At 60.6% G+C, this 20,210-nt stretch overlaps 1 protein-coding gene across 3 annotated transcripts in view; it reads right to left on the bottom strand.

The window, feature by feature from the left end:
* Positions 1-253: 253 nt before the first annotated feature.
* The window catches only part of RAI1 (retinoic acid induced 1), a 130,081-nt gene continuing 110,124 nt past the window's right edge, over positions 254-20,210 (bottom strand). For 2 of the 3 annotated variants that reach the window (XM_017950387.2, XM_017950388.3), the window contains exons 3-6: positions 12,950-18,530; positions 8,000-8,093; positions 2,251-2,300; positions 254-1,729 (exon numbers count right to left, since the gene is read on the bottom strand). In XM_017950387.2, coding sequence (XP_017805876.1) covers positions 1,715-1,729; positions 2,251-2,300; positions 8,000-8,093; positions 12,950-18,514 — 5,724 coding nt within the window. In that variant the 5' untranslated portion in view covers positions 18,515-18,530 and the 3' untranslated portion in view covers positions 254-1,714. Of the gene's footprint in view, positions 1,730-2,250; positions 2,301-6,940; positions 8,094-12,949; positions 18,531-20,210 lie in introns of those variants that run through there. The other variant, XM_017950389.3, reaches the window with a different exon arrangement.

Here is a 20,210-nt window from a genome sequence, read left to right as displayed (position 1 = left end):
CCCTGCAAGTCTGGCACATCTCACCTGCCCCCATCCTAGCCCCTGGTCCTCTCACAGCAAAGAAGCCTCCTCCCTCCCGACCCGTCGCCACACTGGAGAGGGGGCACAGGCGCGGAGCGTTTTCCTGTTCTGTGAAGGGCGGGCTCCCTGACTCCATTCATGCCCCCCTGAGCCCCTCCCTTCATTCCCATTCCCCATCCTAAAGACTGGCCCGGCTCCCAGCTGAATCTGGTCGGAATCCACGGGCTGCAGATTTTCCAAAACAATCGTTGTATCTTTATTGACTTTTTTTTTTTTTTCTGAATGCAATGACTGTTTTTTACTCTTAAGGAAAATAAACATCTTTTAGAAACAGCTCGATACACACAATCTTCAGTGTGAAGCAATATACTAATAAGAACACTAGTCGTCTTAACATTTACAGTCTTCATATATATTATATATATGTATATGTATACATATATATACACTATATAACGAGGCCAGATATAATACACACGTTTACCATTTTACAGTCATATGTACAGGAAGTTGCTAGGGCGGCCCTGGGCTGGGGGCTGCATCAGGCCTATCGAAGCGTGGACAGAGCTGAGGACACGGACGGACAGGCAGACGGACTGGCAGGGACTGGCCCGGGCCGGTGGTGGCTGCGTGGGCAAGGGGCGTCGTGGTAGCCCCCTACCCGGCAAAGGCCCGGTTGGGGCTCTGCTGCGGGCGCACGACGCACGGCGGCGACACACGGGAGAAGCGAGCATGTTCCCAACATATATACATTCTATGTAACATATATATAGAGGGGTACACAGGTTTTGTACACGAATCTAGCGCTGTCCCTGCTCCCGTGCAGAGTGGGCGCGGCGGTCCCTGGTGGTGCACAACGGTCGCGCGTCCGCCGGAGGTGCGTTCTGGCCGCTTCTTGGGTTTTGCGCTCCCAGGCTGGGCTCCAGGGGTGGGGTGGACTGGAAAGGGGACGAACAGAGGCCAAAGGGTGTCCCAGTCCCGCCCACAACCTCTCGGAGAGCCCGCAACCCCTAACTGAGCACAGCCCAGGTCTACCCCGGCTTTGCCCGAAACGCATGACAGATCTGGCAAAGGCTGGGCGTGAAGGCCCCTGGAAGCGTTCCGCACGGTTTGTTCCAAAGGCTCAGGTCCCTCCAGCGCCTGCCTAGCCCGCTCTTAGAAAGGCTTCCTTTCTCCCCCGCCTAGTCCACGGAGCCAGGAGCCGCCCTCCGCCTCTTCCAGAACTGTTTCGACCCCCACCCCCAAGCCCAGGGCTCCCAGCTGCACGCCACGACCGACTGGGGTGGCGACAGCACCCACGTGGAATGTGTGCCACGTCGTCTTGAGATTCCAGAGGGGAAAAGCGTCCCCAGGCCAAAGCCGTCTCGCACCCTCGCCGGAGGCTGAGCGCCCCGGGGAGTCTGGCCGCTCCGCGGGCTCCCCCTCCGCAAGCCTGGCCCCTGGGGTGGGCAAGAACGCCCTGTGCCGTCCGGTTCCGGGAGCAGGCGGCTCCGGAACGGGTTTTCCTCCCAACCCGGGGCCGCAAGTCTGAGCCCTAGGCGGCCGGATCCACGATCCGGGACCCGGATCAAGGATCGGCTCTGGACCCGCACTGGGAGCAGCTCAAAGGCCCGGGGGCTGCGCAGGCGGCTCCTCTCCTTCGGCGGCGGGCGGGCAGGCGGGCTCCGGCGGCTCCTCCGGCCGTTGGGGTGGATTACAACGGCAGCCTCTGCAAAAGACGCCCGCCCACCCGTTACCGACGACCGCGGACCTCAAAGGCCACAGGCCCCGCCCCCGGTGTGGGCCCGCCCCCCAGGCCCCCGACCCAGGCGACGCTAGAGCGCGGCTGGGGTCTCCGCCCGAGGCCGTCGGCCCCACCCCTTCTGGCCCCACCCCATCCACCTTCACCTTTACCTCCGTGCCACCGTCCCGCGCCCCCGCCTGCTCCACTCTGTCACCTATCTTGGGGAGCTGCGGGGAGGCCGTCCCAGGGACGCCCTTTAGCCCCTGGCTGCCCATGCCCCGACGCCGGCGGGTTTTCGGCGGCTGCGGCGGCATCGCGCAAGTGGACGGGGACCTGAGCTGGACGGCAGCGGGGCTCCTGGGGGTGGGCGAGGAGTGCTCCCTCCCTCTCGGGCTGGGCCCTGCGGGGCTGCGCAGCCAAGGGGCGGCGGACTGTGAAGGAGGTGCGAGGTGGGGCTCGTCTCCCGCTTGACACCCCTCCCCCTACAAAACACTGTGGTCCCCTACCTTATGTTTGGGACATTTCAAAGAAAAGTTCTCTTCGATGAATATGCAACCTGTGACCAAAGAGAAGTTTCGGTGGTTAGGACGGGGTGGAGGCTCACAGCTGTGGGGTTTTGTCGGCCGCCAGGAGGGGAGCCGCACTGCCCGCGCGGCTCTAGACTGCAGGGGCTCTTTTCCAAGAGTTAATCAGATCCTGCACAAAACCCTCCACACTCCACTCCACGGCGCGGGTGAGGCTCCTGGTCTGGCGGTCTTGACTCACCTCACCTCCTCCACCGAGAGCTTTTCCCGCTGAGTTCCACGAGCCGCCCCTCCTCACTTGAGGCAGTCCCTCACTCCCTCCCTCCGGCCTTACTCTGCCAGCCGCACTTGTCACTGCCTCCTAAGAGGCTGACCTGTGTGATCTTCTCTTGCTCCTTGTTTCTTTTTCTTTTTGAGATGGAGTTTCACTCTGTCACCCAGGCTGGAGTGCAGTAGCGCGATCTTGGCTCACTGCAACCTCCGCCTCCCGGGTTCAAGCGATTCTCCTGCCTCAGCCTCCGGAGTAGCTGGGATTACAGGCATGCGCCACCGCACCCGGCTAATTTTTGTTTTTTCAGTAGAGACGGAGTTTCACCATGTTGGCCAGGCTGGTCTCAAACTCCTGACCTCAGGTAATCCACCCCGCTTGGCCTCCCAAAGTGCTGGGATTACAGGCGTGAGCCACCGCGCCCGGCCTTGCTCCTTGTTTCTGCCCCACTCTCAGGCAAGCTCCCAGAGGGCACCAGCTCTGTCTTCTTCCCTGGATGTATGCCCGGCCCCTGGAAGAGCTCACTGACTTCCAGTGAGCACGTCATGAACCCCTGTGGACGGACTGGTAGTGGTGTTGCAAGCCTGGATTTGAACATCTGCTACTTATCTGAGCCTGTCTCCACATCTGTAAAATGGGCATTATGCCACCTACTGTATGCCTATCATGGAGATGCAAGGATGGGAGTGTACAGAAACCACTGTGGCGGGAGCAGTGGCTCATACCTGTAATCTCAGCACTTTGGGAGGATGAGGTGAGTGAATCGCTTGAGCCCAGGAGTTCAAGACTAGCCTGGGCAACATGGCAAAACCTCATCTCTATCAAAAATACAAACATTAGCCAGCATGGTGGTGCATGCCTGTAGTCCCAGCTACTGGAGAGGCTGGGGCGGGAGGATCACTTGAGCCTGGGAGGCGGAGGTTGCAGTGAGCTATGATTGTACCACTGCACTCCAGCCTGGGCAACACAGCCAGACCCTGTCTCCGATGAAATAAAATAAAACAAATAAAATTTAAAAATAAACCACCCTGCACATGTGTGGCATGCAGTGGGTGCAGGAGGCGGGGCAGAGAAGACAACCGAGCATGGCCAGTGCTTATGCCCACTTAGGCCCGGGATGTGCTGCTATCTCAGCGAGTCCCCACTCCCCTGCCTGCTGCCACCTAGGGAGAAGCTGGCTTTTCCCCCAGGGACCCCCCCAGCCCCTAGTCCCCTTCTGGGCTCCCCTCCCCCCAAGCCTCACCAGCCACTGTTCTGAACCCCAGACCCAAATGTAGCTGAAGGCTGGTGCTGTCTTCAACACAATCTTCCTTTCACACTGGAGCTGGCTCTGTGCAATGGCATCGTGACAGGGTGGTGGCCAGAAGGCAGGGCGGGGACAGCTCTGCAGCCCTGAGGGCAGGGCTGGGCGGTAGCAGGCCTCTCTTAGGCGGTCTCCCCTTGTCTCCAGAAGCTGGGAGTGCCTTGGACCTGGAAACTGCCATTCAGGGCCAGCAGCTGCAGATGTGCCACGGCTGTTCCCCTTCCCTTGGCTCAGGCAAGCCAGATGCGGTTCTGGGGCTGGACCAGATTTTCCAAAGACACTGGGCTAAAACCCCAGGCCTGCCCCTGCACGCCTGGGTACTGCAGGCGCTCCCACCAAGGGAAGTTGAGGGTAGAAGGTTGCCACTTCCAAACTGGCTCCCTCAGCACTGCCCCAGCACCACCCCACATGGGGCACGGAGCGGGAGTGACTGGGCAAGGCCAATCCTCAATGATCTGGCTCCTGACCTGGTGCCTGCACCTGGGGAACCTGGGTGCTCACTGACAGGTTGGCCCCAGGGCCTGAGTGGGGAAAGGTTCAGACAGGACACTGGGGTGTAGCAGCCTCTGCCTGCTCTTCAGAGTCACTGCTTGTCTCCAAAGTGGGTTCCTTAACAAGGATTGGAAAGTGGCAAGATGAGTAGGCCAGGACAGCGCGGTGCAGGGCAGAGGCTGGCAGCCAATGGGCAGCCCTGGTGCCCTGCAGTCCCAGTGCCTGATGCAGAGGCCTGGGGCTCCTCCCTGGCCAGACATCGGATCAGCCTGACCAGCCCGCTCCCTCAGTGCCCTCTCACTCCCACCCCACCCCCCGCCGCCTGGCTGGCAGAGAGAGTCGCCCTGGGGGCCCTCCCTGTACCCCAAGCGCCCGTCCTCCCCACCTTCACTCTCGAGCTTACTTGTTCCCCCTCGCCTTCTCTGGCAGCTGTTCCTCAGTTTCCCAGGGGTCCACCCTCCTCCTCAGCCAGCTGTTCCATGGTGAACACAACCCCGCTATCTTGTCCCTTCCAGAGCTCTGATGAGCCCCCGCCTGCTGATGATGGGCGACACTCGGTCCTGAGCCCAGATGCCCACACTTTGTATGTCCCCAGCGGCCTCTGCTGCAGTGTGGCCAAAGGGAACTGCCGTGTGTGTAGATGGCCTGGCAGAGCAGCCCCGTCCCCTCCTCGCACCCGGGTCCTTTGTGGTCTGGCTCTGCAGCTCACCCCATGGAGAGGTGGCCTGCACGTCTCTGCGCTGGACTTGGGATCTGCTTTGGCTAACAGAACGTGGTGAAGTCCAGGACCTAGGCTGTGAGAGGCCCTGTGACCTCCACTCTCTCAGAGCCCTGCTGCCGCCATGAGGACGCACCCAGGCCAGCCTGCTGGAGGATGAGACCGCATAGAGCAAAGGCAAGCTGGTCCAGCTGGGGCCACCCTAGATCATCCTGCTCCCAGCAGAGTCTGTGGCCAACTCATGCCCTTTTGAGGAATAATGAAGGGCTGGCGCTGCAGAAATGAAGCTGGGCCTGGAAGGGCCAGTAGCTCTGCAGCAGCAGCTAATAACTCCATTTGCACGTCCGTACCCTACTTCTCCCCTTCACGGGGAAGCTGGGCATCAGGCTTGCCACCTCCCTCTCCCTCATCATCAAGTCCCATGGATTCTGTGCCAGCGCAGTCTCTGAGGTGTATGTCTCCATTTACAGCATTCCCAGTCCCTTTCCTGCCTCAATCTTCATGGCGCTACAGGGATCCCTGTTATATGAGGAATCCTTCTAGGATTTTACCTGAAACAAAAGTTCTCTTGCTCAAAGCCTAGTATACAAGTCCCACCACTAAATAGTTTCTGCCCAGCTCCCCCGATTTTTTCAGGCCTGGCTTAAATGTCACCTCCTCCTGGAAGTCTTCCTAGATTTCTTCCTGGTTCAGACAGGATGAACCTCTCCCACAGTGCATACTCTACTTCCTGTCTGGTCTCCCTAACTGTGGCCAAGAACCATGGTTTTGCTGTCTGTCCCACTCAAGGGTAAGCCCCTTGGGGGACTGGGCAGCGCTGGGGTAGGAGAAAGAACATAGACATGGAACAAGAAAGCCAGGGCATTAAGTCCTGGGACTGTCCACGCCATGCTGTGTGCTGTGGGTGAGGCAGCCAATCCGTGAAGATGGCTGGAAACAACATGGGCCTGTCGCAGGGCTGGGAGTGGAGCTGGCGCTAAGTTAATCACTGTGGAAGGAGGAATGCGACTCGTGGCAGCTATTAAGAGGAGTGCGGCCACATGCCTGGGCAAGTGGCAGGGTCCATGTTAAACTCTGGCTCACACTGCTCAGAGTGGGAGGGTGGAGCCAGTGAGAATCCTCCCCGACCCAGCTCCAGCAAGCCCCCTCCCCACTGGGTATGGGCAGCTCAGCCCCTGCCAAGGAACTGTCAGCACTCGAAGTCCTCTGTGTCCTCCCTGGGGCAGCTCCACTGGGCTGACACTGGCTGGGGACCCAGCAGGCAGGTGGGGTACAGGCTGTGGTCCCCTCTGTCCAGGCAAAGCCAGCAGGGCATCAGGTGAGGAGGGGAGGCAGTAGGTGGGGCTGCTGGGAGAGTGATGGGAGTCTGGGGGACCTGGGCTCTGTCTGCTGGGAGGTGGGTTATTACTTCACCTCTTTCCAGGCCCGAGTTGGGAGGGATTGAGGGTACAGGGGAGAGGTCACAGAGGCTGGACCCAAAACAGGACTGAGGCAGCACTGTGTGGGTAGTGTTCATTATTTCACTCTCCTCCCAGCAGCTCTGCAGAGAAGAGGCTATTATCATCTCCATCATACAGGTGGGGAAACTGCGTGCAGAGATACTGACCAACTTGCTCAAGACCACACATTAAAAACACTGCTAGGGGCCGAGCGCAGTGGCTCACGCCTGTAATCCCAGCACTTTCGGAGGATAAGGCAGGCAGATCATGAGGTCAAGAGATCGAGACCATCCTGTCCAACACGGTGAAACCCCGACTCTACTAAAAATATAAAAATTAGCTGAGCGTGGTGGCGCACACCTGTACTCCCAGCTACTTGGGAGGCTGAGCCAGGAGAATCGCTTGAACCCAGGAGACAGAGGTTGCAGTGAGCCAAGACCGCACCACTGCACTCCAGCCTGGAGACAGAGTGAGACTCCGTCTCAAAAATAAATAAATAAATAAATAAAAATAAACACACTACTAGGAGCCAGCATGGCTGCGCACATCTGTGGTCTCAGCTGCTCGGGAGGCTGAGGTGGGAGGATGATTGAGCCCAGGGGGTTAAGGCTGCAGTGAGCCATGATTGCACCCCTGCACTCTAGCTTGGGTGACAGAGCAAGACCCTGTCTCAAACAAAAACGAAAACCCCCACTATCACTAGGGTTTGAATCCAGGCCAAAGTTGGCCCCAAATCTCCCAAAACATTGTTGTCACCAATGACGAATATTGTACCATAAGCAACTGCTTTCTTTGGATGAAATAAGGAATGTCTCTGAGCCTCAGTTTCCCCACCTGATCGATACAGGTAAGGGCTCTTGGGTAGCTCCAGTCCATGCAGTGTCACTCTGTGTGCCCAGTGATAGTAGGGGCTTAATAAATGCTTGTGGAACAAATGAATACATGAGTGAGAGGAGGGACTTGGGGGGAGGATGAGGGGAGCCTGGGCCTACCTCCAGACCCCGTTACCCTGCTTCAGAGCTTCCACAATTGCTCCTTGTGGCCAACAGGAGATCATGGGTCTCAGCCTCTGTTTTGAATCTCATCACCCCCAACTCATTTGGTTTTTGCTGTCATAGTAGTGCCTTTCCCCTTGTCTCTGCTCAGTGAACTCCTACTCATCCTTCAAAGGCCCAACCCCCAATGCCCCTTTCTCTCTGAGGCCTGAGATCCTCCCCGCCCCTTGGCAATGACGGCTCCACAGACAGCATTCCACATTGTAATTTACGCCTCTATCTTCGCTCACTGCTCTGGGCACCCCTCAAGCAGGTGACTGGGGAATGCCTCATTTCCATATCCCTGGCATTGCCCAGCAGAGGTCTATGCGGACAGAAAGATAAAGAATTGCTGGGGCAAGAGAGGAGGAAAACTGAAGAGTGAGATGGGGCCTGGGTTTGGGGAGCTGTGCCCAGGGTCCCCCTGGACTGTCTGGATGGGCTCCAATGCCCTCCTGTTCCCGGGCGGGCTCGTACCTGCATCGCTGGCACACGGGTAGTGGTAGGTGTGGATGCATCCTTTGTGGCAGCACCCAATGGTGGCCCCGGCTTCCTGGCAGCTGGAACACGTCTGATGAAGAGAAAGGAAAGGCAGGTGAGTCTCCAGTTGGAGCCCAGCCCTCAAGCTTTACATGCTGGTAGGCTGAGTGCAGTGGCTCATGCCTGTAATCCCAGCACTCTGGGAGGCCAAGGTGGGAGGATCGTCTGAGTCTAGGAGGTTGAGACCAGCCTGGGCAACATAGTGAAACTCTGTCTCTGCAAAAAATAGTGAGGGGTGGTGGTGTGCGCCTGTAGTCCCAGCTACTCAGGAGGATTAGGTGGGAGGATTGCTGGAGCCTGGGAGGTCGAGGCTGCAGTGAGCTGAGATTACACCACTGCCTGTACTCCAGCCTGGGCACCAGAGTGAGACCCTGTCTCAAAAAAAAAAAAAAAAAAAGCCTTACAGGCTAGCCGGCCAGCTGTGGTCCCCGCCTCCCTTCTCCAAAATGGTGCCTGAAAATCTCCCAGAAGGAGGTTCAGCACTGGGGTGCACATGCCCACAAGCGTGGGTCATTTAGCACCACCTGGACTGGTACATTGGGTAGGGAGACCCCCTTGGGCCAGTGATGCCAGTTACCACCATGGCTGTGGCTACCAGTCAGCATCTGCTGCATGCTTTCTGCGTGCTGGGTGTGGAGTGTGTCCTTGTCCGCTGGCTCTTTTTTTTTTTTTTTTTTTGAGACAGTTTTGCTCTGTCGCCCAGGCTGGAGTGCAAGAGCATGGTCTCGGCTCACTGCGACCTCCGCCTCCTGTGTTTAAGTGATTCTCCTGCCTCAGCCTCCCGAGTAGCTGGGATTACAGGCACATGCCACCACACCCAGCTAATTTTTGTATTTTTAGTAAAGACGGGGTTTCACCGTGTTGGCCAGGCTGGTCTCAAACTCCCGACCTCAGGTGATCTGCCTGCCTAGGCCTCCCAAAGTGCTGGGGTTACAGGTGTGGCCACCGCGCCCGGCCTACTGGCTCTAACGGCCCTCTGTGGGCCCCTTTCATTAATCTCACTTTACAGATGATGGTGAAACTGAGGCTTCCCATTCCAGGCAACAGCGAAGGCATCAGCGTGGTTTTCTACCCTTTCTGGCAGCAGGAGCACTGAAGCTAGGCTGGGACTGTTTTACCTAGGATGCGACCTGCACCCTCCAGGGGACCGGCTCTCAGACCTGTGAGAGGAGGCGGTGACGTGCTAATCCCTTGAGATGCTGACTTCATGTAAATCTGATGCCGTCCTCCTCTAAGTCTCAAAACTGTCCTCTGCTGAGCTTGGGGCCTGCCCCACACCTGGACCAGCTGCTTGGAGTGGACATGGCCGGGACAGGATAGTCACGCCAAAAAGGCCCTTGGAAGAGTGAAGCAAACCTGAGGCTGGGGAGGGAGAGGTCACCAGGTGCCAGAGGCACAGTGCCACCGTGCTGGGGGCAGGGGGTGAGGTAGCGAAGGCAGCAGAAGGGCGGCGGCCTGTGCCCAGGTGCAAAGCCAGTGAAACAAATGACAATAGCTTCCTATGTGCCAGGCATGGCTGGAAGTCTCATGCCCACAGCAACCTTGTGATGGGATTACTGTTATTTTACCCAGGTTACCAATGACAGCAGAGGCTGAGTAACCTGCTGGAGGGCTCCAGGCTGGTCTCTGACCCCCACAGCTGGCTCCAGGCTGGAGCAGGGGCCCACAGGACCCCACATGCTCAGGGTGGGCGCTCCATCCCACCCACAGCAGCTGAGAAATGTCAGAACGCTCCCCTCCCCGCTGCCCACACTGGGAGTGGGCTCTGGGGTTTGTTCTAGAATTTCAGGTTTTCAGTTCAGGGTTGAGGCCTTCTTCCTGCCTGGTCTGGGATGGCCTCCTGGGGATCCGGGGTCCAGCGTCCCCAATTGCTAACCCAAAAGGGATGATGACACACAAGCCAGCCGCTGTCCGTGAGTGGCCCTCAGTGTCTGGATGTTTAAGGTTTATGGGGGTCCTCTGGCTGAAGGCTTCTCTCCACTTACTGCATGGAGGCCCCAACCACCCTCAGGCAGGCATTTGAATGGCATTTTAGATGTGAAGAAACTGAGATGCAGAGAGAGTGAGGCCTCAGGCCCTTCTGACCCCAGCTACCCAAGAGGAGGGCCGGGGCTACAGCATGTAAACCCTGCCACAGGTGGGGCCTCTGCAGACACCGCCCAGCCCCCGAACGATGCCTGGAGCCTGCTATGGGTTCCTCTCACCCCAAGCATTCCATGGCCAGGCCCCATCTGGATAGGAGGTAGGGGTCTACGATGGTTTTGGGGGAGGGGCAGGCAGGGCTCAGAGACAGCAGGCGGGGGGAGCTCCCAGAAACAGCCATCGAGGGAGAAGGCTATGGAGCCCTCCACGAGGGCTGGCTCAGAGGTTCTGCCCTCCAGAGCACAAAAGTGAGGTCAAGGGACCAAGGGGTGTGGCAGTGCTGGGGCCGGGGATGCAGCTGCACCCCAAACCCCTTCCACATGCCAGACAGGTCCCACGTGATCCACAGAACCCCACAATCCTGCTAACAGGGTTTGACATTGTGAGGTTCTCAAGAGGATGCGTGACTCGCCTGGAGCTATGGAACTAGCCCTCAGCAGAGCTGAGATTTGAATCGGGGTCCAAGGAGCGTGGTGCCCCCAAGCCACTGAGGCAGGAAGGGGTGGTGAGCCAAAAGTGACCCTGGGAAGCCCCCGACCCTGCCCATTCTTCCAGGATGTCCCATCTCTCTGGCAGGGTGTTCCTGGTTCCGACCTTCCCGGGGCGGCCCCAATCATGCAGGCTGTCAGGCCATTTTTGGAGCATGGCGCAATGGACAGGCATGGGCTGGGCTGGCGAGTTCCAGCCCCCGTGCGGCATAGGGAAGCTAGCGCCTCTCCAACACACACTGTCTCCTCAGTCCAGCAGGACCTTGTGTGTGCATGGGTGGTAAGACACCCACGGGCCGGGGACAGGATGGGGCGGTCGGTGCTCAGGGCAGACCCCTCCTCCCTTCAGCCGGCCAGTGCTGCCTGCAGGGAACATGGAGACGACCTGATCCCAGCCTGGTGGGACGTGAGTGTCAGGGAGCATGGAGGCAGCTCGTGGTGAGGATGCTTGACCGAGGACGCCGTGGGGACAAGGCTTTCAGGAATGGGGCTGTGAAGGAGGGAAGGTGGCAGCCAGCTGGGGCTGGTGATCTGAGGGTCATTTTTTGATGATGGGAGAGACTTGAACCTGTTTCAAAGCGCTGGGAAGGAGCCAGTAATATGAGAGAGAGAGGGAGAGAGAGAGAGAGAGAGACAGACAGAGAGAGAGGCAAAACATCACTGTAACTGGGAAGGGGAGAGGGAAGAGGCCCAAGGCCACCATCTGCTGGACAAGCAAGGCCCGTGGCACCAGGAAGCTGCAGGTGTCCTGTCGGGGCGAGCCTTCCTCTGAGGCGGAGGGTGGAGTGAGGTGGGCAGGGCGTCTGGGTGTGGAGAAGGTCTCTAGCCATCCCCATGGGCAGTGGGAAGCAGGTGCTCAAGACACACTAGGAGGCGTGGGCGGCTAACACAGTGGTCCCCCACCGGGACCTTGGTTTGGCCAGGCAACGTTACGGCAACCATTAGGAGCAGGGGTTGCTCAGAGGGGCTGCAGGGGTGTACTGCGAGGAGCAGCTGGGCAGCACCACGATGGGGGAGGAGGCTGGGCAGGGGAGGGGTGAAGCTACCTGCTGGGGCCACTCTGCCAGGTCACTGAATCACTCAGATGCAGGCAGTGTTTGTCCCGAGCCTCTGGCTCCCCTGTGACCTCAGCTGCACATAGGCGGCTGAAGGAAGGAGTGGAGGGGGCGGGACTCAGGGCAAGGGCCACTCAGAGAAGGCTGTAGGCGTCCCCACTGAGAGCCACCACACAGCACTGGGAGCCGGGAGCGCCACTCCATGGAAGTCTGGATGAGGCAGTGGAGTCGGGGCTGAATGTGGGGCAGGAGCATGGCCCTGGGGGAGAGGTGGATCCTACCGCCCCCACTGGCCTGGGCACAGAGGTACCATATGGTGCTGGGGAAGTGGTGACACCATTAAGAACGTCAGCCCGCTGTCACCAGAGCCACCAGGCCCCTCTGCACCTACTGTCACAGGGCTGCTGCGCTCGGTGGGCTCGGAGGTGCCCTCCTTTAACCCTCCCGACCCTCCTCCATGGGCACCCTCACACCCACGTTAGGGGCGAGGGGGACGGAGGCACAGAGAGGGCAGGTCACAGCCCCAAAAGTGCATGGCGGCGCGGCCCCAGAGTTCCCTCTCTCACATTGGCGCTCAGTGACTATGGCTTCCAAAGCTGGTCTCAGAGCCAGTGGCAAGAGGGTCCAGGTCTGACCCGCCCTGCCTGTTGTGACTGTGTGACCCCATGGACTGTCCTGCAGAGGGTGGAACCCTGTGACTGGGTCCAAGCACCAAGCCTGTGTCGCCGGGGAGGGTCTTCCCCTGAGCCCCTAGCTCCATCCCAGAGGCAACGGAGACAGGAACAGAGGGTGGGCAACTTGCTCTTGCACCGCCCAGGGCTGTCCTGACGTTCAATCTTGGGAGTCCTCCTGTTCTCTGGGCCTCAGCATCTCCGGTGACAGCATGGGGAGGGGCCCAGTGGACTCTGGGTGGGGCTGGAGCCTGAAGATGCCAGGTGAGTGGGAGAGTGGCGGTGGCTGGGCATAGGGGCCACAGGGGGAAGTCTCCTGGGACAGGGTAGGCGAGTGTGACCTGCCTTAGCCAGACGGGTGCCTCCACTTCCCCCACACACCCCGGAGAGGCTGAGGACTCTGCAGATCATCCCAAGACCGCAGACACATTTGGCCCACACTGTAGTACTAGAGAGACAAGGGGCTCCCCCGACTGCCTGCCTGTCCTTTGGAACCCCACACTCCCCACCCTGGCTGGGCTGGCCTCTTACCATGTCCACGGCCACCTTCATGGCCTCCTGCAGCCCAAAGAGCTTCCCAGCCACCAGGTAGACGCCGCCGGTCCACACGGCACAGGCCTCGTGCACCCAGTGCTCCTGCACCTCCCCGCCGGGCTCTGCCGGGGCCTCCTTGCTGCACTCGTGTTTGCGGCCCTTGTCGGCTGGGGCTGCCTCCTCGCCCCCATCCTCCCGGCCATCACAGCAGTAGCAGCTCTGCAGCCTCCGGGACAGGCCCCGGGCACTGGTGCGCAGCGGGCCCTGCTTGGCCGGGTCGGCTGGGCCGTCAGGCCTGGGGGGCTTCCCGGCAGCGGTGGTAGCTGCGCACTCGGGACCTTTGAGTGTTCTCTCAAGTGGCAGCGAGGCCTCCTCACAGGTGCCTTCTGGTCGCACCTTCTCCTTGAGTTTTGGCTTCTTTTTGGGGAGGCAGTGTTCAGGGTAGTAGGGCCCACAGAGGTCCCCAAGGTCCTTGAAATTGGCCGGGTTTTGGCAGAGGCAGCAAACAAGGCAAGAGGTACTCAGGGCCTTGGAAACCACAGGCCCCAAGTGCATCGTGGAGGAGAGGGGCAGGGAGGGCCGTGGCTGCAGGATGGAGCCTCCAGGGAGCGTGGCCAGGGAGGCCCCGGCTGCATCCAAGGAGAAGGAGGATGAGGATGAGGAAGAGGAGGCAGAAGAGGAAGGCTTCCTGTGGGGCTTGGGCGCATCGCCAGGGGAGTTGACAACAGTGCATATGGTGGTGAAGGCGTCTCGCTTCTCCACCCGCACGAAGGGTGAGAAGGCGGGGGTCCGGCTGTCTGACCTCAGCCGCTTGCAAGAGGAAATGTACTTGAGGCGGATTTCAGGCTCTGCAGGATCCAGGGGCAGCACCTGCTGCTGCCGTCGTCGCTTGGCACGCCCCTTACAGGGTGAAGACGTGGTGTTCTTGGCCCGGCCCCGAGTGAGGCGCTTCCGCTTGGAATAGCTGCTGTAGTTGGTGTGGCCTGGCTGTTTCTGTGCCCTTGTCTGGGGCTGGCAGGGCCGGCCCTCAGGGGGCTGGGAGGCCAGGCCCAGCTCCTCCATCTTTGGCTTCTTGCCTCCTCCACCAGAGTTGTCCTCGCTGGCCCCTTGTGTGCCACTGGCCCTGTCTCGGGGAGTCAGGAGCAGAGTCGGGCCAAGATAGGGCCGCTTCTCCAGTGGGCCTTTGGAGAGTCCAAGGGCCCCTCCCCGGCCTTTTCGGCTCCTCTTCTTAGGTGCCAGGGCAGTCCCCCCGGGCTGCAGGGCCTCTGGGGATGTGAAGGCCTCAGTTTTGAAACAGTCAGTCGAAGACAGTTTCTTACTGTTCATGAGTTTGCCTTTTAAGGATCTGTTGGTTGGATTTCTGCATAACAGATCGGCCCCAGAAGAAGCTGGGAGCTTCTGCCCGGTGCCCACATTTACCAGGCCTTCTTCCACCCCCACTGGGCTGCCCCCAGCACCCTTGAGCCCACGGTCTTTCTCGGGAAGGGATGGGCTCAGAGGATTACCAGGAGAGGCCCCTGGCGCTTTACATACGAACTTCTTGAGGCTGGGCGAGGTGATCTTCTGCACAATGGCTTCCAGCTTCAGGCCCCGGCCCTTCCGGGGTGGCAGCACCTTGGTCTTCATGGCCCCCTGGAAGGCCGCCCGAGAGGCGAGCTTGAGGCAGGCGTCAGGGGTCTCCGGGGGTGAGGGCTTTGTGGCGGGCTCACCATTGCCCTTGGTGGGCTTGGCTTTCTTGGGAGAAGACATCCTCTTGAAGAGGGTGGGGGAACCCTCAGGCCTCTCCTCCTTCCCATCTCCCCCATTGCCACTGGCATTGCTGCTGCTGCTGCTGCGGCTCCGCAAGACCAGGTTCCGCTTCTTGGTGGGGACCGGCGCCATGAAGGCTGACTTCCTTTTGAGTGCATGGAGGGGCCGGTCAGAGAGCTTGCTGCCTGCACCAGGTTTGGGGACCCTTGCCCGCTGGCTCACCCTGCCCTCCTTCTGGGGGCTGCCGGAGACCTTGAATGTGGTGGGCAAGTGGCTGTTGTCAAGGAGCTTCTTGGTGGCACGGCAGTTGGGGAGCCGGCCCTCAGAGGGCCTCCGCCGCTTGGAGTGGAAGATCTCCTGGGTTTTGGTGCGCGACCGAAGGATCATGGAGCGCTGGTCCTTGCCAGGCGTGCTGGGCGAGTCCGTCTCCTTGGTCTTGGAGCCCATTGGGCTGCTGTCGGAGGCCACAGGCAGGGCGGCCGGGTTGCTGGGACTGGAGGCAGCCTTGGGTGAGGGCTTCCCCACCCGCTTGCCCGACTTAAAGGCGGCTCGCTGCTTGCCCCCCAGTTTGTCTGGGGGTGCAGGGGTGGTGGTCAGGCCTGGAGGCCCGGGTGTGCGGGGCTCACTCAGGGCCGTGAGAGAACGGGTACACATCCTGGGGAGCCCTTCTGAGGCCCCCCGGCCTGGGGCTCCGGCCCCTTCCATCTGTCCCTGTGGGGGCCCTGTGCAGGATTCAGGGAGCAAGAGGTCTTTGGGCAGCGCTGGTGCCCTGCATGGGGAGTCCTCAGCCTCGGGGAGCCCCCGGTGCACCCGACGGCTCCGTAAGCTTTTGCCCCGTGGCACAGGCTCTTTCTTTGCAATGGGTGCCTCGGGCACAGCAGGCTTGTTGGGCTTCTGGACCAGAGAGGCGTCCGAGGTGGTGGAATCCCCTGGAGCTCGCTCCCCGTCAGGCCCCTCTTCACCTGGCTTCATGTGGGACAGAGAGGACTCAAACCAGCTCTGGACCTTTGACTCAGTGCCCACGGTGGGGCCCAGCAGGATGACGGACTCCCCTGAGAGATGGCACGGAGAGCCCCAGCCGGCCTTGGAGTCCAGCACCTCCTCCACCTCCTCCTTGGTGCAGATGAGTGGGGCCTTGGGTGACAGCGGGTCCTGCATGCCGGGCCTCTGCTCGGGGCTGCCCAGGAGCTCACACAGGGAGGAGTACTCCTCCTCAGCTTCCAGGTCCTCCTTCCTGCTGGTGGGCGGCAGCAGTGGGAGGTCCCCGAAGTCGGCGGTGGAACAGCAGTGCCGGCTGTCCTCCAGCCACCGGTCAGCCTTGGCCACCTCGGGGCACTGCAGCAGCCCACCTGCCTCCTCCTTCACCCCACCCGCCTCCTCCTGCTTGAAGTCCCCGGGCAATGAGGCCACCTTCTCCCCAGGGGGGTCCTCCTCCTGGAAGCCCAGGCAGGCCGAAGCCTCATGGGTCTCCCCTTTGCTGACGCCATCTGAGGCCTTCCCACCTTGCTCCAGGCCCTTGGTGAGCTCGCCAGGGTGCAATCCCCACCTGGGACAAGCATCCCCCAGGTTTTCCTCTGGCCAGGCAAAGGGGTTGGCACTGTCCGCTGAGCTGGCAGCGGTCGTGTCCGGGAAACAGTCAAAAGCTGCTGTGGTAGGGTCTGGAGCAGGAGCCCCAAGGGTGGGCTTGGTGCCAAAGGAGAGAGGACCAGTTGTCTTTTTGGGGTCAGGGGTAGCGAAGGCCACAGAAGGGTCTTCAAACAGCCCTGGGCTGAAGTCCTTGGCATTGCCGCCCTTGTCCAGCTGCAAGGAGTCAGGCAGGGCTTCTGGCTCCCCAGGCCGGGGCCACGCACCCTTGGCCACAGAGTCCAGGCAGGCGCTGTGGTTCTCCAGTGAGAAGGGTGGCTTGCTGCTGTCCTTGGCCAGGCTGGGTGCTTCAGCCCAAGCTTTGTCGGCCTTCTCACCGATGGCTTCCTGCAGCCCCAGGATCTCGGAGGCCAGGTCCTCCTGTGCCAGCGCACTGAGCAGCAGCCGCGGACAGTCCCGCTCACCCGCCACGAACTTCGAGAAGCTGTCGAGTGGGAGACTGCTGTGCAGGCTCTGGAAGGAGTCGTCAGATTTGGTGGACATGTCATCAGGAGAGGTCACAGAACAGGTGGACACAGATTCGGGCTTGGCCTTCGAGTTGCTGTTGACCCTGGCAGGGCTGCCACGGGCCTGGTTGCAGTAGAGAAAGCTGCGCTCCAGTGGGTCCTCAGAGCCGCTCAGGTAGTCGGCCTCCTGTGGCTCTGCATGCGTGGACTGTGGCGTGCTGCTCAGCGGCTCTGACAGCGGTGTGCCTGCGGGCTCGGCCGAGTAGCCACTGCCTTCGGGGCTGCAGTGCTGGCTTTTGTGCTGCTCCGGGGTCCTGGACACGAGATTCTTGACACTTTTCTTTTGCGGCACGGCAGCCTTGGAGAGTAGCAGCTGCTGGACGGTGTTGGAGATGTTCTCCACCTGCGAGGTCAGCGCCGTGAGGCTCTGCAGGCTGAGATCCGACAGCAGGTTCTCGGGGAGCTTGTCCTTCTGAAGGGGCTTGCAGTTGCCAGCCTGGGTGTCTGCGGAGCTGGTGGCATCCGTTGGGGAGGGATTGAGCAGGGGCATGAAGTGGCTGTGGTCAGTGATCCCCGCAGGGAAGGCCCCGGTGCTGAGCGGCTGTTGGCTGTAGGGAAAGTTCTCCAGGTTTGGCATCAGTGGCGACGGCGTGGAGCTGTAGGAAGGCGAGCGGCCCACGGAGCGGGCGGGTGAGTGGCTGGAGCTGGGGCTGAAGGTCTGGTAGTACTGCTCCGGGGTCCGGACAGCTGCGTCCGGCTGGCAGTAGCCCTGGCCTTGCTGCCCGTAGTGCTGATACTTGGCAAGGTTTTGGTAATGGAGGGTTTCCTGGGCATGGTGCCGGCTCTGAAGGGCTTGCTGCTGCTGCTGTTGCTGCTGCTGCTGCTGCTGGTGGTCATAGCTGAGGCGGCTCGACTGATAGGCGTGAAGATTCTGGACCCGCTGCCCCGGGGCCAGGCTGGAGCTGGCGGTCAGTGACCTGTCATGGGGCTGGGCAGTCGGCGCCGTGCAACTCTTATAGGAGTGGGCACCCTGCCCACCGCCCTGGACAGAGGAGGAGTAGGTGGAGGAGGTAGGGAAGGACTGGGAATGCTGAGGAAAGTGGGTACTCTGGGGGAAGGGCAGAGGGGAGGCAATGTCGTTCTGCAGCTTCTGCCTTTGGAGCTTGGGGTATGCCAGGGGCTGCTGGGGCGGCGGCGGCTGCTGGACGTGCAGGGAGTGAGTCCGAAAGGGCACCTGGGCGCCCTGCTCTGCATACTGCCTGCTGGAGGGCACTGCTGTCTTTTTCATCAAGTTCTCATCATACTTGGTCACCCCCGCTGGTAGGGGCTGCGGCTGTGGGGGTGGTGGCTGTGGGGCACCCCAAGCCTGCAGGCTCTCCTCACCAGCATAACGGCCCGGGTAGGGGCTGCTGTCCTGGACGCCATAGCCAGGGAAAGCCGGCCTCCCCTGCAGGGCCTGCTGCGTGGGCAGGGCCTTGCTGCCTCGGTGGTACTTGTCGGCGGCCACTGCGGCCGCTGTGCCAGAGGGCGTGCCAGCGCCACCCTCATAGCTCGGGTAAGGCTGCGGGTTATAATATTCCTTGGCGAGCAGCCGCTGCCGGTCGCAGCTTAGCCCGGCCTGACTCGGCTGCCTGTAATTCTCCAGGCGTGATGTTTCCTGCGAGGTCTGCTGGTAGTTCTGTTGTTTGCCATGGAAACCACACCTTTCTCGAAAAGACTGCATGACTCGGGCTGGTTATCTGTGAAAAGAAAACGGGAGGGAGGGAGGGAGGACGGGCAGGGAGGAGGCAGAGGATGAGCGATTCAGATGGGCCACTTCCTTTTGCCTCAGAAAGCACCCTCCCACCCACCTCCCCACCCTGCCTGCTCCCCCACGCAGCTCTTAATATTCCCCCCTTCGCCTGAGCCTCCCTACCAGCTGTGCGCATATTGACAACTTCTGTGTCGGAGGTGTGCTCTGTAATTCCCGCTCCCACATTGCCTGCAGCTGAGCCTTGCCAAGGACAGCCACCGACACGGGAGGCAAAACCGGCTGCCCAGCGCCAGGTCACTGGGGAGCTACCCGCACCCCCACCACCAGCTCCTCCCCACTGTCCCCCACCCACCACTCCCAGCCCTTCCTGACAGCTCAAAAGCATTTAGCAGAGCAATTCCCGCTCCCTCGTCCCCTGGGGCCTGCTGGATCCTGTAATCTAGTTCCTTCGTGGCCGTGTTCAAGCATGACCCAGCCATGCTGGGCACTGAGGAGGGTCTGCTCCTGTCCCAGGGAGGCCGCTTGAGCACACACACACGCGTGCACACAGGCATATGTATGCTCACTCACACACACACACGCATGCACACACACACACCTCCTCTATCACTGCCACGCCATCTGGAATCTGTCTGTTCCTTCTAGCAGACGTTGATTAGGGGCTGCCAAGCCACTGTAGACATAAAACGTCCCCTCCTCTGACTCCCAGGAACGCAAGACGGCAGCACCTGCCTCCTGTTTTTGATATCATAGGTGCATAAACAGATTACGTGGCCCAGAGTGAGGGAGTGCATACTAATGGGGCTAGAGATGCAGTCCACGGCCACGGCCACGGCCACGGAAGGGCACAGCCCAGCCCCACCCGCATGGGGCGACGCAGCCCTGTCCCTCCTGGCCAGCCCCTCCCCACCTCTGCAGGTGGGGGCTGGGGCAGGCAACGCCCAAGAGCCCGTGTGGTTATGATTTGAGGGGCTGGGGCTCAGGCGGGGGTCTAACCTGCCCCTGCCCACAGAGCAGAATCCTGGGTCAGGGAAGGACCCGGGGTGGGAGCCTCTCAGAGCAGAGCATCTGCCGGCCCGGCATCCAGGGTAAAGGCTCTCCCAGCTGACTTGCTGGCCGGGCCACCCCAGAAGACCCCTCAAAGAGGGATGGAAGAAAGAGGAATGCCCAGGTTTTGGAGGAAGTACATGGAGGGGCTGGCCATTGGCCGAGTCCCAGAGGGTTTGGGATTTACCCAGAACCACGCTGGCCCGCTGGCCTGGAGGCAGGAAGAAGGGGCTCAGCTCGGCCTGTGTGGCCCAGAAGGGGATAGGGGACTTTCCAGTGCTGGTTCCCAAATGCTCCAAAAGGAAGGGGTGGCTTGCCTCAGGCTACAAAGATTCCAGGTTGTTGAAAGGGTCAGGAAGGGACAAAGAGAGGGGAAGAGGGGCACACAGAGTCAGGTGGGGGGAAACAGGGAAGAGGCAGAAAGGTGGGGAGTGGGGGAGAATGGGAGGGGCTCCGCCATTCACCCTTCTTCCTTGGCCCACACCCCACCAAAGTGCCTTCCTCATTCAGTGTCTGCGGACGGATGCAGGGAAGGGGACAGAGGGCCTCCATCTGCCTGAGAGCAGGGCAAGCCCAGGGCAGCCAGATGGCCCCCAGAAGCCCGTCGGCCCAGTCCTGG

This window comes from Papio anubis, chromosome 17, assembly GCF_008728515.1.
Source record: "Papio anubis isolate 15944 chromosome 17, Panubis1.0, whole genome shotgun sequence".
Lineage (NCBI taxonomy): Eukaryota > Metazoa > Chordata > Mammalia > Primates > Cercopithecidae > Papio > Papio anubis.
Note: the sequence above shows the minus strand (reverse complement) of the source record. Positions and strands in the feature narration are given on the sequence as shown.